Consider the following 21,342-nt stretch of genomic DNA (forward strand, 5'->3'; position numbering starts at 1 on the left):
AGTTAATAAAGCTATAATTTTGAGTACTTTCCTGCAATTTTAATTTAATTTGTTTATAAAATGGTCATAACCTGGTTGGTCTTTGTGTGATTGATGTTACTTATGGTCAAAAATCGAAGGTAAAAATTTGCAAAAAACATTTTTTTTACATTAAAGCACAGGTGAAGATGAATTTAGAAGAAAACATTCTTAGTAATTTTTTATTACTCTTATTATCATCACTACAATGCCCAGACTCTCACATAATCCACTTGTAAAGAAGCCGAATGTCCCTCGTTTTGATCGAGCATCCAGGTTGGCAGCCAGGAATTGCGGCCATTCCAGAAGTCAGTTGCGGCCTAAAATTATTCATTTTATATTTCGAAAAAGGAATTTTAAAATCGTATTCTAGAAATAATAAACATATTGATTGTATACATATCGATTTCGCGTACTAACATACACTATTATACAACAGAGAACTTCACAACCCTCACTTATAAATATCTTAACGTTTAGTTGCCAAAATTTCGAGTGAAACTTAAAATGAATCTTAGGTTTTTTGTAAGTACTTGTAAATATACTTACACGAGGAGAATTGTTGGACCAGGGTTTTGGTGTAGGATTAAATACGTTGTCGGGAAAGAATCCATTGGTACCACCGACAGCCAAGTTGATGATTATGTAAAACTAAAAAGATGAGGCGTTTTAGTTAAATGTTGTAGATGTTAATTAACGCATTTAATTTAAAATTATTAAATTACCTTTTGGTCGAATGGCGCCATTTTCGAACCGTATCGCCAGGGATTAAGTACGTTGGGATTCTTGCTAAATCCACCGTATTCCCAAAAGCCCTTGTTTCCAGGCGTTACTCGCCCTAGCTCAACATCGTCAAGGCTGAATTTTATGTAATCTGTTGAAAGGCCTCATTACTTTAAGATTATACAATATGGTTTATATTCATACATCATTTGAATTCACATGGAAGATTTTGAATAGATCATGAATTATGAAAAGTTTTTGCTGTGATTAAATTTATCTTGTACAATGATAAGGACGATATATTAATTAGTATGAGTAGAGAAAAAAAATATTGTCCAATATTTTAATGTTTGTATTGGCTGCTACCAAACTATACCTGGAGTCCACTCGAGCTGGTAGCGATGAAAGTCGTAATCATATCCTCCTTGGTTACGTCTAACCCAGTGAGCTGTTTCCCAACCGTTCCAATCAGGGTACGGTCCGAAATGTAAGGTAGACCCAGCTTCTTGTGTTCCAATGTGAAGTCCGTTCTGAATCATGTTACGGTTACCGCGGGATTCCACAAGATCAATTTCTCCAGACGCTGGCCACGTGCCATATGAATTGTACGCTGGCATTAACCAAATAGCTGTGAAATTTATTAGTGAAACATTATCAAAATATTGTACCAAATAAGGCAGGCTACTTAAAAAACTTGTATTTTTCTGATTTATATGACAGTAACGAAATATATACTGTGCATGTTTATACTCATGTAATCCATTATGAAGGAGTATAATTGGATAATACAAGAACTAAAGTAGAATAGGTTAAGTTTAAGAAATATCAAATAACCAGGCCATAACCAGTCATAACCAATCATATCCAGTCATAACCACTTACCAGGCCATAACCAGTCTCCTGCAGGCATTTTAGCGCGCACCTCCACTCTTCCATAACGAAAGCTGAAGGAGTTAACTGTTCGGATGCGAGCGCTTTTTATGGGGTTTATAATATTGTTTGGAGTTCCTGTACGTTCACAGCCATACCATTGTGGGTTGGTGCATCTGTAATCAACAAAGACAAAATCTATAATAAAAATCCACATTAATAAACTGTGTCAATATATATCTACGTATAGTGTAAGGTGTATTTTGTACATTAAAGGATATTTTTCAGATTATCAATATAAAATAATTACTGAAGCTTGTGTTAATGTTATATCTACGAAGTGCTATTTATCAAAAGAATATCTTTGATTCAATAATCTTTAATCAAAATCAGATATCATAATGTTATAAATTAAAAAAATCAAATTAGAATAAAAAAAAAAATAATTCACAATTTATTTAATGGAAATACAGGATGATTAAAATTCGTGTTATAATTATACAGAGGTGAAAGCTTATTTGGTAACGATAAAGTGACTTTGAATATCTACAATGAAATGTCGATATAAATAGATCCAATTTTAAATTCATTATTAAATAATAAGTTAAGTTCGTATTTTTTTTTTGACAAATTCATATAATTTATCTGTACCTATCAGCTGGTGCTCCACCTTCGATATTGAGAGTGGCAGTGTGTAGGAAGTTTTCTCCAAATTGGTCAGAAGTCAGGGACGGACGAATAAATAACTTGCCGTCTTGAGTGAACGAATTAGTTCTATTGTTATTATAGTATTGGAACTCCCAGTTCTGTTTGAAAATTAGTCATATTAATATTAAGGTTGTATACTCACACAGTGTACATCATTATTTTCAAAGATGTAAACATTGTACATACACATACACCTAGTATGGTAGATAAGTACCTACATATATGAACTACATAAACAGATAACGAAAATATATTATATATGGACGTGAATTTAAAATTATAATACACATTATAATACTGCTAATAACATAATTTTATATTTTACACGTAAATTTTACATTGAAAGGTAATTTTTCTCAACAGTAAATTTCATTGAACATGAGTCAAGGGACTAAACCGTTATATTTACTACGGGTTTTTCCTGTGAATAAAAACGTGACTTTTTAGTTATTTGGGAATTACGTCTAAAAAGGGCTTGATACAAATAGCGGGAAATACCTATTTAAATGTTGGTAATGCAATGAAAAAGTATTTGAATTTTGACACATCGGGAAATAAAAATATGTACATATTTTTAGACATCAATTATATTTATTTTATCTGTAAATCGTTTTAATGTTGTATATATTATATAATATATAATTAAAAAATAAAGTGTAGATTAGTCGGTCTTAATAAACTTGGCACTTAGCTTTACATATCTATATATGTATTCTAAATATAAGAAAATAAATAGATAAATCGACTTACACCACCACCAGCCAAAGTGTTTTCGTGTTGCCATTTCTCAAGGTCAAATTCTTCGAAGTCGTCCGCGAATATCATGGCCCCCGAGCAAACAGTGATCGGTGCGTGGGTCCCGCTGACTGTGGTCACACTTGGAACACAGGCCTGCGCCCCCGCAAACAACGATACCGCTACTAGGAACCACATGATGCTGAAACAATTCAGATTACTAGCAAAATCTTTCTGATTCAGACAATAAATTAATGTTAAAGTTAGTTAACAATAATATTCAAAACATTTTAACAACTTACAGTCTACAGATACTACAAACAATTTGTATAAGCAAGTTCCACTAGCACTAACACATCAATAGGTATGCCAGCGCATGAGAGAGACAATGAAATATACAAGCCTATTTATATTCGAACAGATATATAGGACCGCCGCTCTGTGACTGCGATGGAAAACTAATACCTAAATGCACAATTATACACACTGCAGATCGTGAGAAATATTATATCACGAGCTATTATAGCTTTTAGAAAATTTTTACTACTGCTATGTTAGATTAAACTTATATAATAAAATAGGCAACCTTTTAGAAGTGTTAACTCAATTTAAAAATAATGGTTTTTTTTGTGGGAATAAAAAATATATTATATTAAAATGAGAATAAAAATAACAATCTCACCAGTTCAATTTGAAGCAGATATTGCATTAAGATCGGTTATTTCGATCACATTTATATATTAAGATAGCATAAGATAATCGATCGCTGATTTAAAATACGATGCTATCACTATTTACTTAAATTCTAACAAATATTTTGATATAATTGTTCCTAAGTAAAAGGCAAGTCCTTGAAACTTAATATACAAAAATTGGGCTGGTGAGAATAAAAGTAAGTTTTTTTTATATGCTCTACCTAATAGACAATATTTATTTTAATAATCCCTGTAAATAAAAAATAGCAATTTTTGGTACGACCCTTATGTCTTTATTAGATAGAAATTTTATAATAGTTAGAGTCAATTTATTTTTATATAAGTCATCTTAAATAAAATATAACAACGAATGTAACTATGAATAAGTCATAAAGTTCCTAAAGAAATGAATTAAATTCTGAGTCAATTTATACTCGGGGCAAAACATCAACGAAAGTGAAACCAACTGAACAACTACAAGTATGTAAATTCTGTACAGTGACAAAAGTTTTGGCTGACTGACGTCAATGAAAACGTCTGGCCTTAAAGATAAAATAAAATAACGAGAAACATAAACTCTAGAATTCAGAAAAGCTCATGGTCTTCATTTGTTTATAGCGATTTAGGTGTCTGTTATTTAAAAATGTAGATATATATTTTGTACATACGTGATAGAATAACACCTACATAACAACTTTTCTATACGAAGTTATTCAGTTAGATAGAATGCATGAAGTTGAATGAAACGGCGCTAAAAGATCACAGTTTTCAGATAAGTTAAGTTATGTAGTCTCAATTATTAATTACTTAAACTTTTATCTCTGAGATAATTGTCATTTTACGACAATACACACTTGGAAGTCTTAAATAATTATTAATGTATCTAAAGAAAAAGGATCCAATGAGTGATAACAATAAATAATCGATTGATACCACTCTCAATGATATCTACGGTTATTACAAAATCAAAGTTATATCAAAGTCGTTATTCGTGAAGACGTGTCAGGCTTCCGACAATGCCTGTCTTCCCGCCGGATATGGCTAATTTAATCATTACGTCTGCGATAAATATTAAAAATAAAAATAAAAAAAGGAAGTGGAAATATTATCTCGGAACAAATAATTAAATTTCGATGTCAACAGAACAAGACAACCACAGCTTTTTTTAAACTTATAAAAAAAAAATGGATCTAGAAGCTCTTAAGTTTTTACCGTCATTCAGTCTTTCTTCTCTCGTCTTTATTCGTTTAAATATTCTACTTACCACTTTTAAATGATGAGATTCATAATCATCTAGTCATTTTTAACAGTGAGTTTTTTTTTGCATTATTACCAAAAAGTTATATTATAAAGAGTTCAATACTCTTTAATTCACTTATAAATCCGTCACCCTATGTCATTTTTTACGTTTAATTATGACATTTTATTTTTGTACTTAAAACCATGGAAAATTTACAAGTATTAATTCTTTTTATTAGATAATTCAGTTTTTGATATGCGATAACGTTGCAAAATTAATACGGTAATCACTTCTTATTTTAAAAGTTGTTGTTTAAAACTTTTTCAAAACGTTTGTAAAACGTTCGTATGAAACAAATTTTAATTAAAGTTGGATTCATGGTTATTTTTTTGTATCTCAGATGCTTTGCGCGACAAAACATTTTGCTAAATCTTTCTGGCCGCTTGCAACGCGTATCGCTTTGAAGGAAACTTTGTCAAAAAATTACAAATGGCCATCTAATCTGAAGACTTTCACATACCAAGTCGTCCCTGATCGAAACATTACCTCATTTAAGAATGATCTTTCACTAGCTTTTAAAGCACTTGAATCCAGAAGAAACGAAAATTCTATTCAAAATTCGAGTGAAACTAGATTAAACTTTAATTTTCTAAAAGATTGTCAAAGAGCATTTTCTTTCCGCCGAAAAGACAAACCGAAAGGCCAAAAGAGGCGAATACCTAAACTTATACTAATACAAAATCCGTTCAGTTGGTTGATGGTTAAAATAGATTTCAGTGTGTTGAGACATGTTTGGGACCCCTCGTTTAAGGAAAAAGAGTTTAAGTTTGCTACAAAACAGGTATCATAATCAAATATTTTTCATTATAAGAATTACTCCTTAATTATTTATAGACAATTTCTTTAATTAAAATAATATTCTATCACTTATTGTCTCAGGCAATATCTCGCATCACAGAGGTGATAAGCCATGGACAGTTAGATGAATTAAATGGCTTGCTTACGAAAGCTGCTCGTTTAAGTCTGCTGCGCGAACTAGATCTGAATTGGGGTGAAAAGCAACGTCGTTTATTAGCTTTAAAAAAAGAAGATATACAAATATCCTCACCTAGGAAAGTGTATTTTATAAGGATAGCTGGTACGTTCTCTTAATTTAATCACTAAAAAATAATTACATGAGCTGTTTGTTATTATAATAAATATAAAATTTTTTAGATAAAAAATTTTGCGACGTGGATATGGCATTTTTAGCATTAAAATGGGCTCCTATAAATAACATAGATGCACTGATCTTCACAGAAATATTTGCTCGCTTTCATCGAGAGTATACACCACATTGTATACCAGAATGGACCATAGCATATTTTAAAGTAACAAGATTTGAAGTTTTAAGACGATAGACATGTAAAAAGGATCTAATGTTTGTAGAAAAATATATTTTTATATACATTTTTGAAAAAAAAAATATTAAAAAAATATATAGTTTTTATTGTTGACCAGCATACAAAAAACTAACAATTTTCACAGATCTAAAAGTAGTACTTGTGGATTCTCTAGATATTCCTTTAGTTGATTCGAAAAACTTGCCATAGTGACTCCGTCGATAATCCTATGGTCAGCTGCAAAACTCACAGATAATATGTGAGCCTTTACTACGTTACCTTCTGAATCGAATCTAGGCAAAACCTGAAATTAATAACCAATTTTTATCACTTCTTATTTATTAAAACACGGTTCAGAAGTGAATCTTTGAAAACATTGAATTAAGATGCTCATTGTGAAACCATATTTCTAATGTATAGGTAATATATCATTTTATCTTTTATATGGATTAAAATTTACATTAAAACTTGAAAATATACGCATGTATAAAAGGGAATAATTTTTAAGTCTTTTAATTATCAAGTGGATCAAATTCATGAATATAAAAATAATTATCAAGGATCAGAGTATAATATTATAAACGTAGTCAAAAGAATCTAAAAATAAAACATTTACCTGAATCTTTCCTAGAGCACCAATCGACACTTGTGGCGAAAATATTATGGGCTTTGTATAAGTTCCGCCTACCTGAAAATAATTTAAAAACCGAATATTATTATCCTTTTATGCATATAATTTAAATTTTTAGACAATAAGGGTGAAGTTTCTAAACTTATAAAATTATTTATTAAAGATATCAAAGAGTTTCACAAGCACAGCTTTAAGTAATACTATGTTTTTCGATTTCATTTCGTACATCGGTACAATGGTTAAGCCAAATACAATGTCATTAAATCAAAAGTACGGTAAAGTTAATAATGTGTGAACATACAGCGGACCATCCAACAAAATGCATTGCTAACACTTTTTTTACGTGAGAAAATTAAAAATTCTTTTAGTATAAACCAAAAACACGACTAACTGACAGATATTTTTGCCTCGTCATTTAGTGAACACGGTTACTGCAAAATAATCGCAATGTTCGTTTCAAATGTAGAATAATAGAATGTCTAAGGTGAAGCCCAAGAATATAGTTTTGTTTCAGTAATACATTATACTATGAATTATTTATCATTTAGCTATTAATAGGTATGTTTTTTTAATATATATCTTATAATTTTTATATCTTCATAATTAATATCATGATCATGCAACCTTAAGATGTTAAAAATAGATTAATTTTTACTTACAATTCCAATGTTTGAAATAGTGAAGGTTCCTCCACTTAGATCATTAAATCCAAATTGTCCTTTAAAGCCTTTTTCTTGGAGTGAATTCAGTTCTCTCGCTAATTCAATAATATTTTTATTTTGAACGTTCTAGAACATATTATTATAGATGATTTTTTACTACGTCATTAAAACATAAGTTATTGAATCGAAATATTTACCTTTATAACTGGCACCACTAAACCGTTAGGAGTGTTCATCGCCACTCCAATATTATGACTGGCTTTGTATATAATGTTTTCACAATTGCTGTCAGGACTACTGTTTATTATTGGGTACTTAGCAATACTCAGCGACGCAGCTTTTATTATTATGGGCATATAGGTTAATTTAACTCCTCTATTTTTAGCCATAATTTTCAGATGTTCTCTTGTTTCTACTAATTTTGTTACATCGTATTCGTCACTAAATACAAAATGAGGTATTTTCTAAAAACAACAAAAGTGGCTAACCAGTTTCATTCAGATTTCTACAAAAATGACATTAATATCTTAAAAGAAAACATACCATAGCTTCTGTCATAGATTTTACCATAGCCTTTGTAAAGCCTGTGATGGGAACTATTTTATCTTCCACAATGGTTTCCATTTTAGCAAAACCAGTTGTGACAGGTATTGACAAAGCTTCAACTGACAAGTCATTCTGTGGTATATCATTAGATTTATCAGAACTCATATTTAAATGGGATAAAACATCTTCTTTAAGTACTCTTCCGTTTTTGCCAGTGGCGTTAACGTTACTCAAGTCTACCTGTAATAGTAAATAAAATATTATTATGTACATATACATAAATGTAAAACTAGTAAAGCATAGAGAGATTCTATGGATTCACCCTGCGGGTGCCGGGTCCCTCGCGTTGCAGGTAGAGGAGCTTCAACAGTGCCTGTGACTTGCGACCCAGTTGTAGGTTTAAGGAGTATCTAACGCACGTTAAACGCTCACCTCCACCGTCCAAGCTCCTCTCTCTACCTAACCAAATTTGTAACGAACCTACTAGGGCTGCCTTCGACGCACGATCCAAGAATGAACTGATGTTAGTTCTTGACAGGCCCAAGTCTTTGAGTAGGTTTTAGAGAGATTTGGTTGTTATACCTCTGGCTCCTACTTCTACCGCGTAAAAATTTACAACGAAACTATTCTTAGCGAGTTCGTTAGTGAGCTTGTAATACTTGTTGACCTTGAAGACATGGTCTTTGGGGATGTTGGTTTTCTTAGGAACCGTGAGCTCTAATAGCACAACGCGCTTTAAAATTCGCGAATATAAAAATATTTAATTGAAACTAGTATTATTCGGATATACTACGCGGATTTTATTATTTAAAAACTACATAATCCCGACGTTTCGGTTACTTTGCAGCAACCGTGATCACGATAACAATTCTTGAGACCAATCAAGAGTAACATTCCTTTGCAACAAGCGGGTGTATACAAACTCGATTGTGATTGTGGCTTGTCATACATTGGACAGACGAAGAGGAGCATCGGTACAAGGGTTAAAGAACACATCTCAGACATCAAAAACAGGCGCGCGTCGAAGTCAGCAGTGTGTGAACACACAATGGACAAACCAGGCCACTACATTCGGTTTGATAAACCTCAAATCCTCGCTCGGGAAGACAAGTATATACCGAGATTAATTCGCGAGGCTATTGAAGTTAAAAAACATCCCAATTTCAATAGAGAAGATGGCTGGAATCTATCAAACACCTGGGACCCCGTTCTTAAAAATATAAACTCCCATGTCCGTAACCACACCGCAGGACTTCAAGACATCGTAAGCGCATTCTGCCGGCATCCAGAGCGGTACGCCAGAAAATTAAGAAATCGATGGCGGTAGATGATAAATAACAAGGACCAACTGACAGACATTCACACCTCGTCTGCCCGTGATCACGGTTGCTGCAAAGTAACCGAAACGTCGGGATTATGTAGTTTTTCAAATAATAAAATCCGCGTAGTATATCTGAATAATACTAGTTTCATTTAAATGAATAAAACTTGCGAAAATCTTAGATCTCATTATATAAAAATATGTCTGGTCTGGACGCCGACGCTCAAATATCCTCTGAGATTTTATATTGCTTCTCATACGTATCCATCACTATAGTCCAATCCGAAGCCGCTTTAATGATAGATAGGACAAGAGTAAGGCTTGAGGTTTGATTTGATATTTTACTGATACTTTAGTGGTAGTGTGATGCCAAAATCTCCTATGTGTAGCCACTCATTCTGCATTTCTGAGATCATTGAATGGATTTTATATTTAGAATTCTCGTCTTGCCGAATGAAAGTCTTTACTATCATAAACTGTTTGTGGAATTGAAGTCTTCATTCTAGCTCTAGGGCATCTTTGTCCTTTGGGAGTGTTGTAGCGACGTAATCATGGGATTTCCCCAGGATATGTCTCTTGGAATCTCTTAGGTGTTTATAAAGATCCTATGGCCTTTTTAGACTCATCCCAAAATTATTGCGATCCCTGAGTAACGGTTACGAATCAGCAGACAGCGCGAGCCCGAGCCACAACTTCAACAACTTTATAACGTTTGCATCTAACTTTGACAAAAAGGTTTTATTAAAATCATAGACAAGGAAAGGCTAATTCAAACTTGATATTAGATAATTATCGTAAATCCAAGCTTTTTTGATGTTACTTATCGGTTGGTTATCGACCTTGTTAAGATCGTTCAAAAAGCTGTCTACTATTCCGTCTAAAGATGGAGTACGATAATATATTATCATCTTACGACCGAGAAATTTAAAAAGAGGATTTTCCGTAACTGTAAAAACGCATTGACTTCCTAACGATAATCCCGGATCGTATGAGGTATATTTTGTATTTCGCCTACCGAGACACAGACATTTATTTTGTTTTGTCCTCCACCCATTCTTCCACTCACAGAATTTATCCACTTCATCTAATAGTACTTGACAGTGTTGGGGGTTACGTGTCAGTATTGCTAGATCGTCAGCGAAGGCTAAGATGGGTCCTGTGTATATATTATTAAACTTGAACCGATAACCCAATTTCTTCTCGTTACTTATTAGTTTATCTACTAAAATATTAATTACGATATTAAATATTATTGGAGATTAATAACAGCCGTGAACTAGTCCTACATTGTAACTCAAAGTTTTTGAAACGCATTCTTTAGTTTTTAGAGGAAACTTTACTGTATATTGTCAGTTATTATATATTGTTATAACATTATTGTATATTATCCGTTACGTGTGGTTTTTCGGTACCAAGAGGAAACAAAAAATTATGCTATTGTATCAATTCGATATCGAAATTGTGCTGCTAATTTCATTATTATTGTGAAGTTAAAGAAAAAAAGATCAAATAACACAGACAAGTGTACACCACATGTGTTATAGCAAAATTATAAATGTTTTTTCCAAGTAAATCCTTACTTTGAACTGTGCAGCAATTCTTCTCACAGCTGGTGTTGTCAATACCTTGATTCGTTCACTTTTAACTTCTGATTTCGGAACTTCTTTAGTTATTTCAGGAATAGCACTCTTTTGAGACGAGTCTGAATACGATATTTATTTGATTTTACAATAACAAATAGTAATTATATGTTAGAATTATAATCAAATTAGTTTAAACAAACCTTCCTCTGCATCTTCTACTTCTATGTCAACTAGAGGTTGACCAACGAGGGCCGTTTGATCAACTTCATAGTATAGTTTGGTGACTACACCGTCGTATCGGCTACTGATTGTTACCGCTGCTTTATCGCTCTGGACTTCGCATATGTTGTCAAATTGCTGAACTTTGTCTCCTACTTTGATGTACCTGAAACATTTATAAAAATTATGTCATAAAATTTGCTTTAAATAATTTTGTGATATGTAAGAATAAGGTATTTGGTAACGTCTACTAAGCTTACCATTCTTTAACTACAACTTCTCGTATGCCTTCACCAATATCCGATAGTTTGAAGGCAACGCTCTTGTTATATGTGTTTGTTGTTTGCAACCTTCTCGTATTCTGTTTATCGTCAATTTTAAATGACACCAGTGCTTTCGAGTAATGTCTGAGAGTATTTTTTCTCTAAAATAATGTTAGAAATATAAGTGTGTACTGTGTACATTTTAGTTTATACATAAAAAAATATATATGTAATAAGTTCTTATGTATAAGAATATTAATACACTAACACACTTGATAAATTATTATAATATGAATGAAATAAATGTATTTAATAGTGTCATTACGTGAATATTTTATAAGACAACGGTTATTTTAGTATACCCTGAAGTTTGATATCAGAACGAAAAAAAAATGTTTAATGGTTTATGTAGATAACAATACGTTTAAAATTTACTCTGATAAGATTTGGCCAACTTGTCTCTTATCAAAAGTCTTAAAACTTGTGTGATATGTAATAACATAATAATTAATAAATTAATGTATTGTTGAATATAAATATTACTTTTCAATAAAAGTATGTATAAGTATGATTTACAATTTATTAAAACAATTAATAGTTTAATCCTAATGTATAGTCATGTTATTGATCACCTGATTGTATGAATTTAATATTAGAAGTATGTTAATGATAAATAAAAAAAAACTTACGGCATTTGCAGAATACAGACTATATTTCAAATTCCTTAAGTTAAGCAAAATAAATCTTCTAGTTGCGAATGCCATGTCGTGGAATCAACACATAGTCTTATATCAAAAACAAGAAATACTAACATGTCATATTGTCAGCACTTGTCCCACACAACTGAATGTTATCGCGTATTATCGTGTTGTCAGAGCATTAATTAACATTTTTATACAATAATAACATACTCAAATGTTTCTTAAGTACTACGTCACTAACTTTGAAAGGGTCAAGGTTCATGTTTGCCGCCTGCATAAAACTATTGTACAAGTTGTGAATGGGAACGCAGTATTTAAATTTAATATTAATACTGTAACGAGGCAAAGGAACATGAAATAATATACGTAATAAGCAATTGTTTTTATTAAAGATATAATAAACATGTTAATAAAGTGAATAAATACAATAATTTATAATCAATAACGGTAATGTAATGCACGAGACGCTGGGCAACCCATAATCAGAACACCAGTACAACTTATATCAAGTTCGTTTCATCAACCCAAAAACCAATAATTGTACAGTTTTCATTACATTGATTTGAAACCTTCAAACTGTTGGTTCTTCGGTTGACAAAGCTACTCGTATGAAGCTTACTGATCGCGAGTACACAATATGTAATCCGACGACTTCTATACTAAATAGCTAAAGTGTATCACAGAGGCGCTCTGCCAATATCTGCTAGTTATAAATCGTTATATTTTAACAGCGTACAAGCTGTGTTAACAACCAGTTCTAACTGACGGATAGCACGACTGCTAAATTATATCGAAGACTACAAAACATAATTGTTGAATATACGAAATAAAATTGTAACGCATCTAAAACATTTCTTTTACTTCGCTAAGGAGTCTATCAAATTATGTATACATGATACCTTAATGGCCTATGTTATAACACATAGCTAACTATGACGATGAATACACAAAATTTACATTTCCATAACACTTTGAAAATTAAATTATTTGGAATTTTTAAAAAAAGAATAATGCTTTTATTACATCGTACTAAACAAGTTACACTATGTCGGTTCATATTTATGTTTATAATTTAAAAGAAACATCTCTTGTAATCAAATTAAATCTACACATAAATTTAATTTAAATTATATGAAATAATTTAAAATGGAAACATTGTATAATTAAACACATGTTGCTTGGAAGATAATGAATTCACAACGCATTTGAATTAGTTATAGAAGACTGATTAATAGACAACAGTGGAAGACCTTATTACGAAGATAAGAAATATATAAAGTGAATATATATAAGATTTTTATAATAATCGTATGAAATAGGTCTTGTATTTCATTGGACTGAAAAAATCGTGTAGAATCGATTGTACATTTCACAACATTAACAAGTTTCTATGATGATGAAAACGTCTGAAGTCGTCATGATCATCGTGCATGGAGTTATGATAATAAAAAATAATAATTAAAAAGCGTTATACATTATAAAGATTGTGTACGTTTAAGTTCGCAACATTAAGATTATGAGAAATAAATTGTCCCATTTATATCTAAGTTTTATTTTCATTTCTAGGTGTTTTAAGTTATCAAAATTTCACTAGCCTTTTCCAATAACATTTTATTACAACATAAAAGCAAGGCCTACACACTTGTAGTATTAAAAATGGAGATAACATTCATAATAGTGTGAATGCAGCCTTATATAATTTAGAAGCCAACAACATCATTTACGTGGAACCGTGTGTTACTATTACGATACCGAACTTTGTGTCATGTTATGACATTGGCAGAACTGATAAGAATCCTCCAATGTTATTATCTGTGCTGATGTAATACATACAGCTCTTTGTTATATGTTATTTGTAAACAGCTCTTTGCTATATTAGACGAGTAACTAACGACACAAGAGAAGACATAGAACGATATGTATTTGCAGAGACATCACGAAATCAGGACATTACCGTAAACACTTTGTGTAATTTTAAATATTATAGGATTTTAAAGCGTGAGATAATTTGAAACAGTGCATCCTGATTTCAAGATGGCTTTTATATGTAATGAACGTCGAAGCGAACGTTCGACGAGGACTATATACAGTAATCATGAGCACTAATTGCTCAACTATTCGGACATTGTACAGCCACAAGCAACAACAACAACATCGATACAGATGACGTTCGAAAAATGACATCTACAAAGATCTAACGTGAAACAAGTTCAGTGATACATTACAATGTTTAAAGTGAGTCAATACACAACTGTTGTCAATGTATTTAATGATACATAACTAGAGACGTGCATTTCTGTTAGTTTAAAAGTTGCAAAGTGAATATCGCGATACCAGGTCGGTGTCATTAGTTTCCGTGTTCTATGAATTTTGGTCTTCAACTCATTTTCTTACCTAATAAGTTTTACATAAATTTATAAAGACACGTTTTTTTTTTTTCAATTTTATTATACACATCAGATTACGAGTTCTTATCTATTTCTATCTAATATAACATCCAGAAAAATATTAAACATTAAACGTCTATTAAAATTTTACGTGGATAATGACTGTTGTGTTAATTTAGATAATTCTATAAAACAGTTCAGTCTGATTTATTGTTATATTACCTAAATTTACGTTTACTGAATTTCAATTTTATACATCGACTACATTCGTTGTAACCAATAACGACGAAACATTGAGAAGCATACAGTTATATTAAAACTATTTAGTCGAATACCTGGAAGATAATTTTAAACTTATGTTCTGTTTAATTATAAAAAAAAATATTACGCAATGAGGCGGAATGGGATGGTGGTTTTTTAAATTGTTACATTCCCTTTGGTAAGAATATAAGGCATGTTTGTTGACAATAATTTTGCATAAAATAAACAACAAATCAGTAAGTAGCGTTACATTTTTACCTGTTTATGAACAATTTTAATACAAACAATTCAGATGTTTCTACAATTAGCATGGCTGTCAAAATGTCTTTAACAAAATGAACAACAAATTATGTAAATATATTTTCTACGACTGATTATCATGGATACGATTTACCTATTGTTTTTTCTATAATGACCGGCAATTAGACTCTCGGGATCAAAATTGATCCGCAAAGTAAATTGCCAATCTTAATGACAGCAAAAGACCTATTTTGATAAAAATACTGATTATATTATACTGTGTAATTAATTGACTTTAATTTTGGGAATAAAATATACTGGGATTTGTTATTGTCCAGGAAATATGTTATTTTATTAAATGTTTACGCTCGACTAAAATTAAATCATTAAAATATACAATTATCAAGTTTAAAAATATTTAAATGACATTTCACCTCCTTCCATATAATACTTGCAGGTTTACTATGTAAGAGAATTTATAGATTATAATCTCTATTTTCATTTAGTATGCAAGACTTTATTTTATTAATCCTAAGGACACTTCATGACACCTCGCTAGACTTAATGAAATAATGACTTGAATCTACCTAAATCTGTAAATGTCTTTGTGATTATACAAAAAAAGCTCTCACGGTTTTTTTACTTTCAGATGTCTCATTTAATTCGGATGCACAATTTAATTTCGTTAATAACTTTGTTGATGGTCTTTTTATTTATTTATTTATTTATTTTATCAAAGATAACTTTTCCACGGCCATGGCTAAAGTAAAAATTATATAACAACAAAAAATATTAAGTGTACTGGGACTAGAAGTGAGGCGATTAAATATATCTTCTATATTGTATTTAAAATAATAGAATAGTCATTTATATATTTTTTTCTACGAATACGTGTTACAGTCGGCCTATTATAAGGTCTTCAACCATTTCACACATTGTCTAGACTTAATTAACATAAAATTAATTTATAACAGGTTTAAATTCATTATTATTAAACAACAACATTTTAGAAGTGTTCTTTGGACTAACAATCTAAAAAAATACCAATACCTAAACATGTTCAATTTATTTATAACATTTAAATCTCTCTCTTCATAGTTCATAGTTGCTTATACATAGGTTTGTCTTTACAACTTTTTTTTTTCTATACGCAACAATTGTGTCAATGTTTATGGTTTTTTGTAACCTATGAATGTATTTAATTGTAATACCCCAAAACCTATCAGTTTTCTTTCATTTTAGAATCGTAAATAATAAATTTTATTTCAGTCCCACGAAGTTATAATCATTTATTTATACAGCTATATTTATATATCTACTTTAAAAATATTTTCAACAGTACATTAAAAATAAATTTTAGGCTTTGATACAGTATATTATTTAAATTATATATTTTAGGTTCAACTTTTATAAAATTTTAAGTTTTATACTCATACGACAATAAATTTTTTTTGAGTGTTCAATCTGTACGTACATATATTATGTATATATATAAATCGAGGATATTAAGAAACCAATGTAGCTCGGTCATCTTCTATAGCCCCACTGCTAAACAATTCAAAATCATAGACGACTTTAAGTGATTCGAAGGCAAATAATAATAATAAAAACACATTAACACTAACGAGATACATAAACTACAATCCACACAATAATTACTATCTATATTATAACGTAGTCACCTCACCGTTCACTATAATCTACGGTAAACACTTCACACACCGTGTTCACTAAATGTTTTACTTACGACGTTTCGAGCAAACGTAACATTGTTTTAACACGTATGGGAAGCTCATTTTTCTATAAAATATATAGCACTATCTTTACTTGACTTCCTCGATGAGTATGAAAAGCACGAGTCCATTTGCCACTAGAAGTCCGTGGTGTAGGGTATTAGTTCGTCTGGGGCGTGCGGTCAGGGGGCCGGATATAGTATGGGGGCATCACAGGGGGGCGAGAGGCGTGGGGGTGAGAGACAGGCGGGCGCGACCAGCGGCACCAGCTCAGGCTGGGGCCGCGGCCCGCGTCACACGGCCGGCTCGTCTGTCGGCACCTCCGCGAACTTGACTTCCCGGCTGCGGCGGAAAGAGGCCGTCCGGCGCGGAGGACTACGACGCGCGGGAGCCTGCAGACTGGCGGATGACGCCTGCGCCAGCAGCCGCGGAGGTACCACGCTGCGACCGAACGGGGACTGTCTTAGGAACTGGCGAGCGACTACAGGCTGCCAGTATGAGCTTCCTGAAAACGTTTATGTTTCTTTTTGTTATAAATATTAATAATCCTTCAAAGTCACAAGTTACAAGCATTATTTAATAGAATAGAATCTAACTTTGCAATTCTTTCATGTCTCCTTTTTACAGGACATATTGATGGATTTGCGTAAATCTATTCCAACATCCTTAAGTCTTTTTTTTTTGTTTCAATAATCTGAAAAGATAAATTTCAGTGCCCCTCGGCTTATACAATACATCGAAACAAAATATCAGTATACCTTTCTTAGAAGTGGATCTGGCTCTCCAAGCCAAGCTCCTTAGTCTTCCGCGGGCCCCTTCATGAACAGCATCGACACTAGCGGAGCGCTTGAGGTGTGCAGGCGGGCCTTCTCCTTCACCTGTCGCTCCTGCACCGAGACCCTCGCTCACGGAATATAGCTTGTGCGTTATATCTTTACCTATAACATCGTAATAACTAAAATTTTTATCTTTAATGTTTCGCGAATATGAATTATAGTCTAAATTCTGTTCACATGTTAAATTTTCATAGTTTTACAATATATTGTTTATACTTTACATATTTTCCTTACGACAGTATAATTTTAGATCAAAAATGCTACATTACAAAATAAAATTTCGAGGGACATCGGAGCAAACATATAATTTAAGTGAATTTTAAATCGTTTTCTGAATTATACAACTGGTGTACAACCACGCTCTGTATTGCAGCGTCATTGAATTTTAATGTGAAAGATCCGATCAGCGTTTTAATGGAACTCAATTATTTTATGTATTTTATTCAAGCAAGACTTAAGGATAATGAAAATACGTTAATTGTGCCAGGAAATTGCTACTCATTTTCCATTTCGAGTCACAAAAGCTTTCATTTATTTTTACAAAACAACACTCCGTCTGACAATGATTTAGTTGAATAATGAACTCTGACGGTATACCTTAGTAACATAAGATTTACACAAATAGTTGGTACATTTTATCATTATACTTTAGATCAGATGAATCGAGTTGAACTTGGAAATTTGTAAAAATATTATTGGTCTTAACAATTTTATATAGATTTCCACATCAAGACAAAAAAAAACATCAACAAGTTTGTCATAGAATTTTTAAAACATTTTATCAGTGTCTAGGAAATCATTATAACAAAAATGTTCGGTCATTAAAACTGAATTCATATAATCTGCCTAATATACTTACACCAATGAAAATGTAAAGTAACCCTATTAAAGCAGCCAAGGCAAAAGAAAATTTAATTTAAAAATTTTAACATTTAATACTCTTAATTATTAAGATGATGCTATAAAAAAGGTGTTAAAACCGTATTTTGTATTAAAATATTTTAATTGCTTGAAGTTACCCGTTGACGAATCCTAACTAAATCAAAAACTATTTACATAACTATCGCAACTTTGTTGTTGACTGCAACAAAAGTCATTAAAATTGACCGTAAATTCTGTAATTTTCAAGTCGTAATATAAACGTTAAAACAATTTTCATAGAGCCAAATTGCATAGAGAAGCATTAATAAACATCAAAGGTATTCAATATTTATAGATTGATAAAAAAAAATGTTTATTTATTAAATTCAATGCCTAAAAGTACTTTAATTTTGTAAGTACGGAAATAACTTGTTATTGAATTTTGAGGTAACGTAACATCAATTAGAGCTGTGACATGAATCCGGATAATCGAATATCCGGTCAATTGGAATTCTATTTAAAGGATATAAAGGAGTCAAAACTAATATACAGGTTTTGTTGTAATTCCCTTAATAGTTTTGGATCAGTAGAAGTATAATCTTTTAATCGTATAAAGTAGAACATTTTGTTTTTCACATGTTTATTTTATTTCTACACTGCGCTTTTAAAGCTATTGAAATTAAGAGGTAATCCAAGTTCTTAATTTTTATTTCTTAAAACGATACAATAGCGTAGCACAGAAAAGGTTGGAAGTGCCTTCTCAAGTCTCTCCATCTCGTTGTCCACGAAAGACCCGCTCTAGTTCAGCAATTAATTCATAGCTAGTTGTGAGGGACCTAACTCCACGGAACTTTCCAGTACTACGCCAAAGTGTGGAGTGTCGTGTCCCTCTGGCAACTTTTGTATTAGTATTCCGTCCTCTTAACCGGTGTAATATACGAGTAAATTCCGTCAGCGTTCAGCATCCATGTTATTAGAAAAGTTCGGCCACCGCGTCATTTCGTCATTCCAAGTAATCCCGCATCAAGTGTTTAACAACATATTTAATAGCATAGTTCATAATAAAAACCCGTTGCTTATATATATTTCGGCTACAAACTAATTTATTTGTTATCAAAATAGAAATAGGCCGCACAGCCGAATTGATACTTACGTATATCAGTACGGAAAAGACAATAACAGTAAAACAATATGGTACAGATAAGATACAGTAAAGTGAGATGAGATGACTGACCTATGAGACAGTCGAGAACGACCTTGAGTGCAGGGCGGTGACGCAGCACTCGCTCCAGGCGCATGCGCGGCCAACACACGCACGTGCATACCTCCTCAGCTATCACTGTCACCTTTACAACAACGTAACTTTATTATATATGAAACTGAAAATAAAATAAACTTTGCGCTTTTGCCCACAATAAACACTTATAAGCATTGAAGCAGCGTTGATGGGCTTAGCGACAGAGCCCTCCATATTCGGATAGAAGCTCTGCGTTTTATACTCTTATTTTGCACAACTATTTGTGCGAAACGCTATTGATTTTATTTAATTCTTATTTTGTTTTTAAATTTGATAAGTAAATGACTTTTATTGTTACCTCAAGTAACACATTTTGTTTAAGTATTTTATTCGCACAATAGTAATAATGTAGATCTGAATAAAAAACTTGAGATTATATGCATTTAGCATGAATAACCAAACAAGTACAAAAAAATATATATTGTAAATATTTGTAGTCTCAAAACGACTTGAAATTCAATATTGGACATAGAAATATACGAGTAAGTTATTCCAAAGGTGCTCATTTTACATGGATTTACATCGAAAAATTTATTTAAAATTTACATCGGAAAAAAAACACACTTACGTTATTTTTAAAAGCTTAGAAGTAAGAAGTAAGAAGTAAGAAGTAAATTCTTATTTTAAGATCGCGGCCACAGCTAAAAGTTTCTCTTTAATAGGTGTAAACAGATTGAATACAATTTTAATTAAGATTATATTTTAAATAATTGATAAAGATTTTGTTACATCACAAAAAGGGTTAAAATACTATAGACAGTATAAATAAGACAGCTACTAGGACAATGAAAGAATGGTGTTAAAAGTTATCTCAGTTAGTAATATTTAGAAAAGACTCACTAACAAATGGGATTATTATAAAAATCGAATGCGTTATAAAGAAATTACAGAAAAAAACAACAAGATTAAATAGTTGCAAGCAATACATTATAGAAGTTGCGATTTAGTCGTAAAGAACTTTATATATATTTTAAGAAGCAAGAAGCAAGCAAGCAAGATTTAGCAAGATTCGCCTTCATCCAATAAAAGATCTCAATTGGTTATGTGTGTATCAGCTTAATTCATAATTAGAAACAGTATTTCACAATACTCATTACAAAGTCAAGCTACGATTACACCTTAGTGGAGCTCACCAAATATTAATATTTTTAATTTAAACTCGCATACTTCGCTTTAATTTAAAAACCTACACTGGAAATAGGTTAATAGTCTCCCAAGTCCCAACACGGTTGTCGATAACAACAAAGTATTCTAAAAATAGTACACGTAGTACATCATTTATACGTATACAGAAAAACAAACACATCCCGAGTCCCCAAATTTCAACTTTCAAAGAGAGAAGAGATGTTAAGAATTTATTAATTTGATACTATGAAAATTTTTCAAATCAAATTGTCCATTTTTTATTAGTTACCAGACAGATAAAAGCA

The 21,342-nt window shown here is 31.6% G+C and overlaps 4 protein-coding genes across 5 annotated transcripts in view; 1 reads left to right on the top strand and 3 right to left on the bottom strand.

Annotated features, from left to right (window-relative positions):
- Nucleotides 1-186: 186 nt before the first annotated feature.
- LOC116765918 (beta-1,3-glucan-binding protein-like) lies at nt 187-3,758 on the bottom strand. 2 transcript variants are annotated; one of them, XM_032655560.2, is made up of 8 exons: nt 3,737-3,758; nt 3,070-3,256; nt 2,263-2,417; nt 1,624-1,787; nt 1,118-1,369; nt 744-892; nt 568-669; nt 187-338 (listed from the first exon to the last, which is right to left on the bottom strand). In XM_032655560.2, the coding sequence occupies exons 2-8, from the start codon at nt 3,250-3,252 to the stop codon at nt 222-224; spliced, it is 1,122 nt and encodes a 373-aa protein (XP_032511451.1). In that variant the 5' UTR covers nt 3,253-3,256; nt 3,737-3,758; the 3' UTR covers nt 187-221. The 2 variants fall into 2 exon arrangements, with proteins under 2 accessions (XP_032511451.1, XP_032511450.1); XM_032655559.2 differs by lacking the exon at nt 3,737-3,758 and adding an exon at nt 3,357-3,517.
- A 1,386-nt stretch (nt 3,759-5,144) lies between these two features.
- LOC116765769 (m-AAA protease-interacting protein 1, mitochondrial) lies at nt 5,145-6,458 on the top strand. Its single transcript, XM_032655360.2, has 4 exons — nt 5,145-5,271; nt 5,390-5,830; nt 5,929-6,127; nt 6,205-6,458. The coding sequence occupies exons 2-4, from the start codon at nt 5,390-5,392 to the stop codon at nt 6,387-6,389; spliced, it is 825 nt and encodes a 274-aa protein (XP_032511251.2). The 5' UTR covers nt 5,145-5,271; the 3' UTR covers nt 6,390-6,458.
- On the bottom strand, nt 6,457-12,460 carry LOC116765950 (lipoamide acyltransferase component of branched-chain alpha-keto acid dehydrogenase complex, mitochondrial). Its single transcript, XM_032655600.2, has 9 exons — nt 12,286-12,460; nt 11,594-11,757; nt 11,315-11,499; nt 11,112-11,233; nt 8,208-8,450; nt 7,862-8,128; nt 7,662-7,790; nt 6,988-7,059; nt 6,457-6,675 (listed from the first exon to the last, which is right to left on the bottom strand). Exons 1-9 carry the CDS (start codon nt 12,358-12,360, stop codon nt 6,511-6,513), a joined length of 1,422 nt encoding a protein of 473 aa, XP_032511491.2. The 5' UTR covers nt 12,361-12,460; the 3' UTR covers nt 6,457-6,510.
- A 204-nt stretch (nt 12,461-12,664) lies between these two features.
- The window catches only part of LOC116765907 (blood vessel epicardial substance-like), a 28,118-nt gene continuing 19,440 nt past the window's right edge, over nt 12,665-21,342 (bottom strand). Inside the window, exons 6-8 of the mRNA XM_032655544.2 lie at nt 19,850-19,961; nt 17,677-17,856; nt 12,665-17,423 (exon numbers count right to left, since the gene is read on the bottom strand). Coding sequence (XP_032511435.2) covers nt 17,212-17,423; nt 17,677-17,856; nt 19,850-19,961 — 504 coding nt within the window. The 3' untranslated portion in view covers nt 12,665-17,211. The remainder of the gene's footprint in view (nt 17,424-17,676; nt 17,857-19,849; nt 19,962-21,342) is intronic.

Source organism: Danaus plexippus, chromosome 11, assembly GCF_018135715.1.
Source record: "Danaus plexippus chromosome 11, MEX_DaPlex, whole genome shotgun sequence".
Classification (NCBI taxonomy): Eukaryota; Metazoa; Arthropoda; class Insecta; order Lepidoptera; family Nymphalidae; genus Danaus; species Danaus plexippus.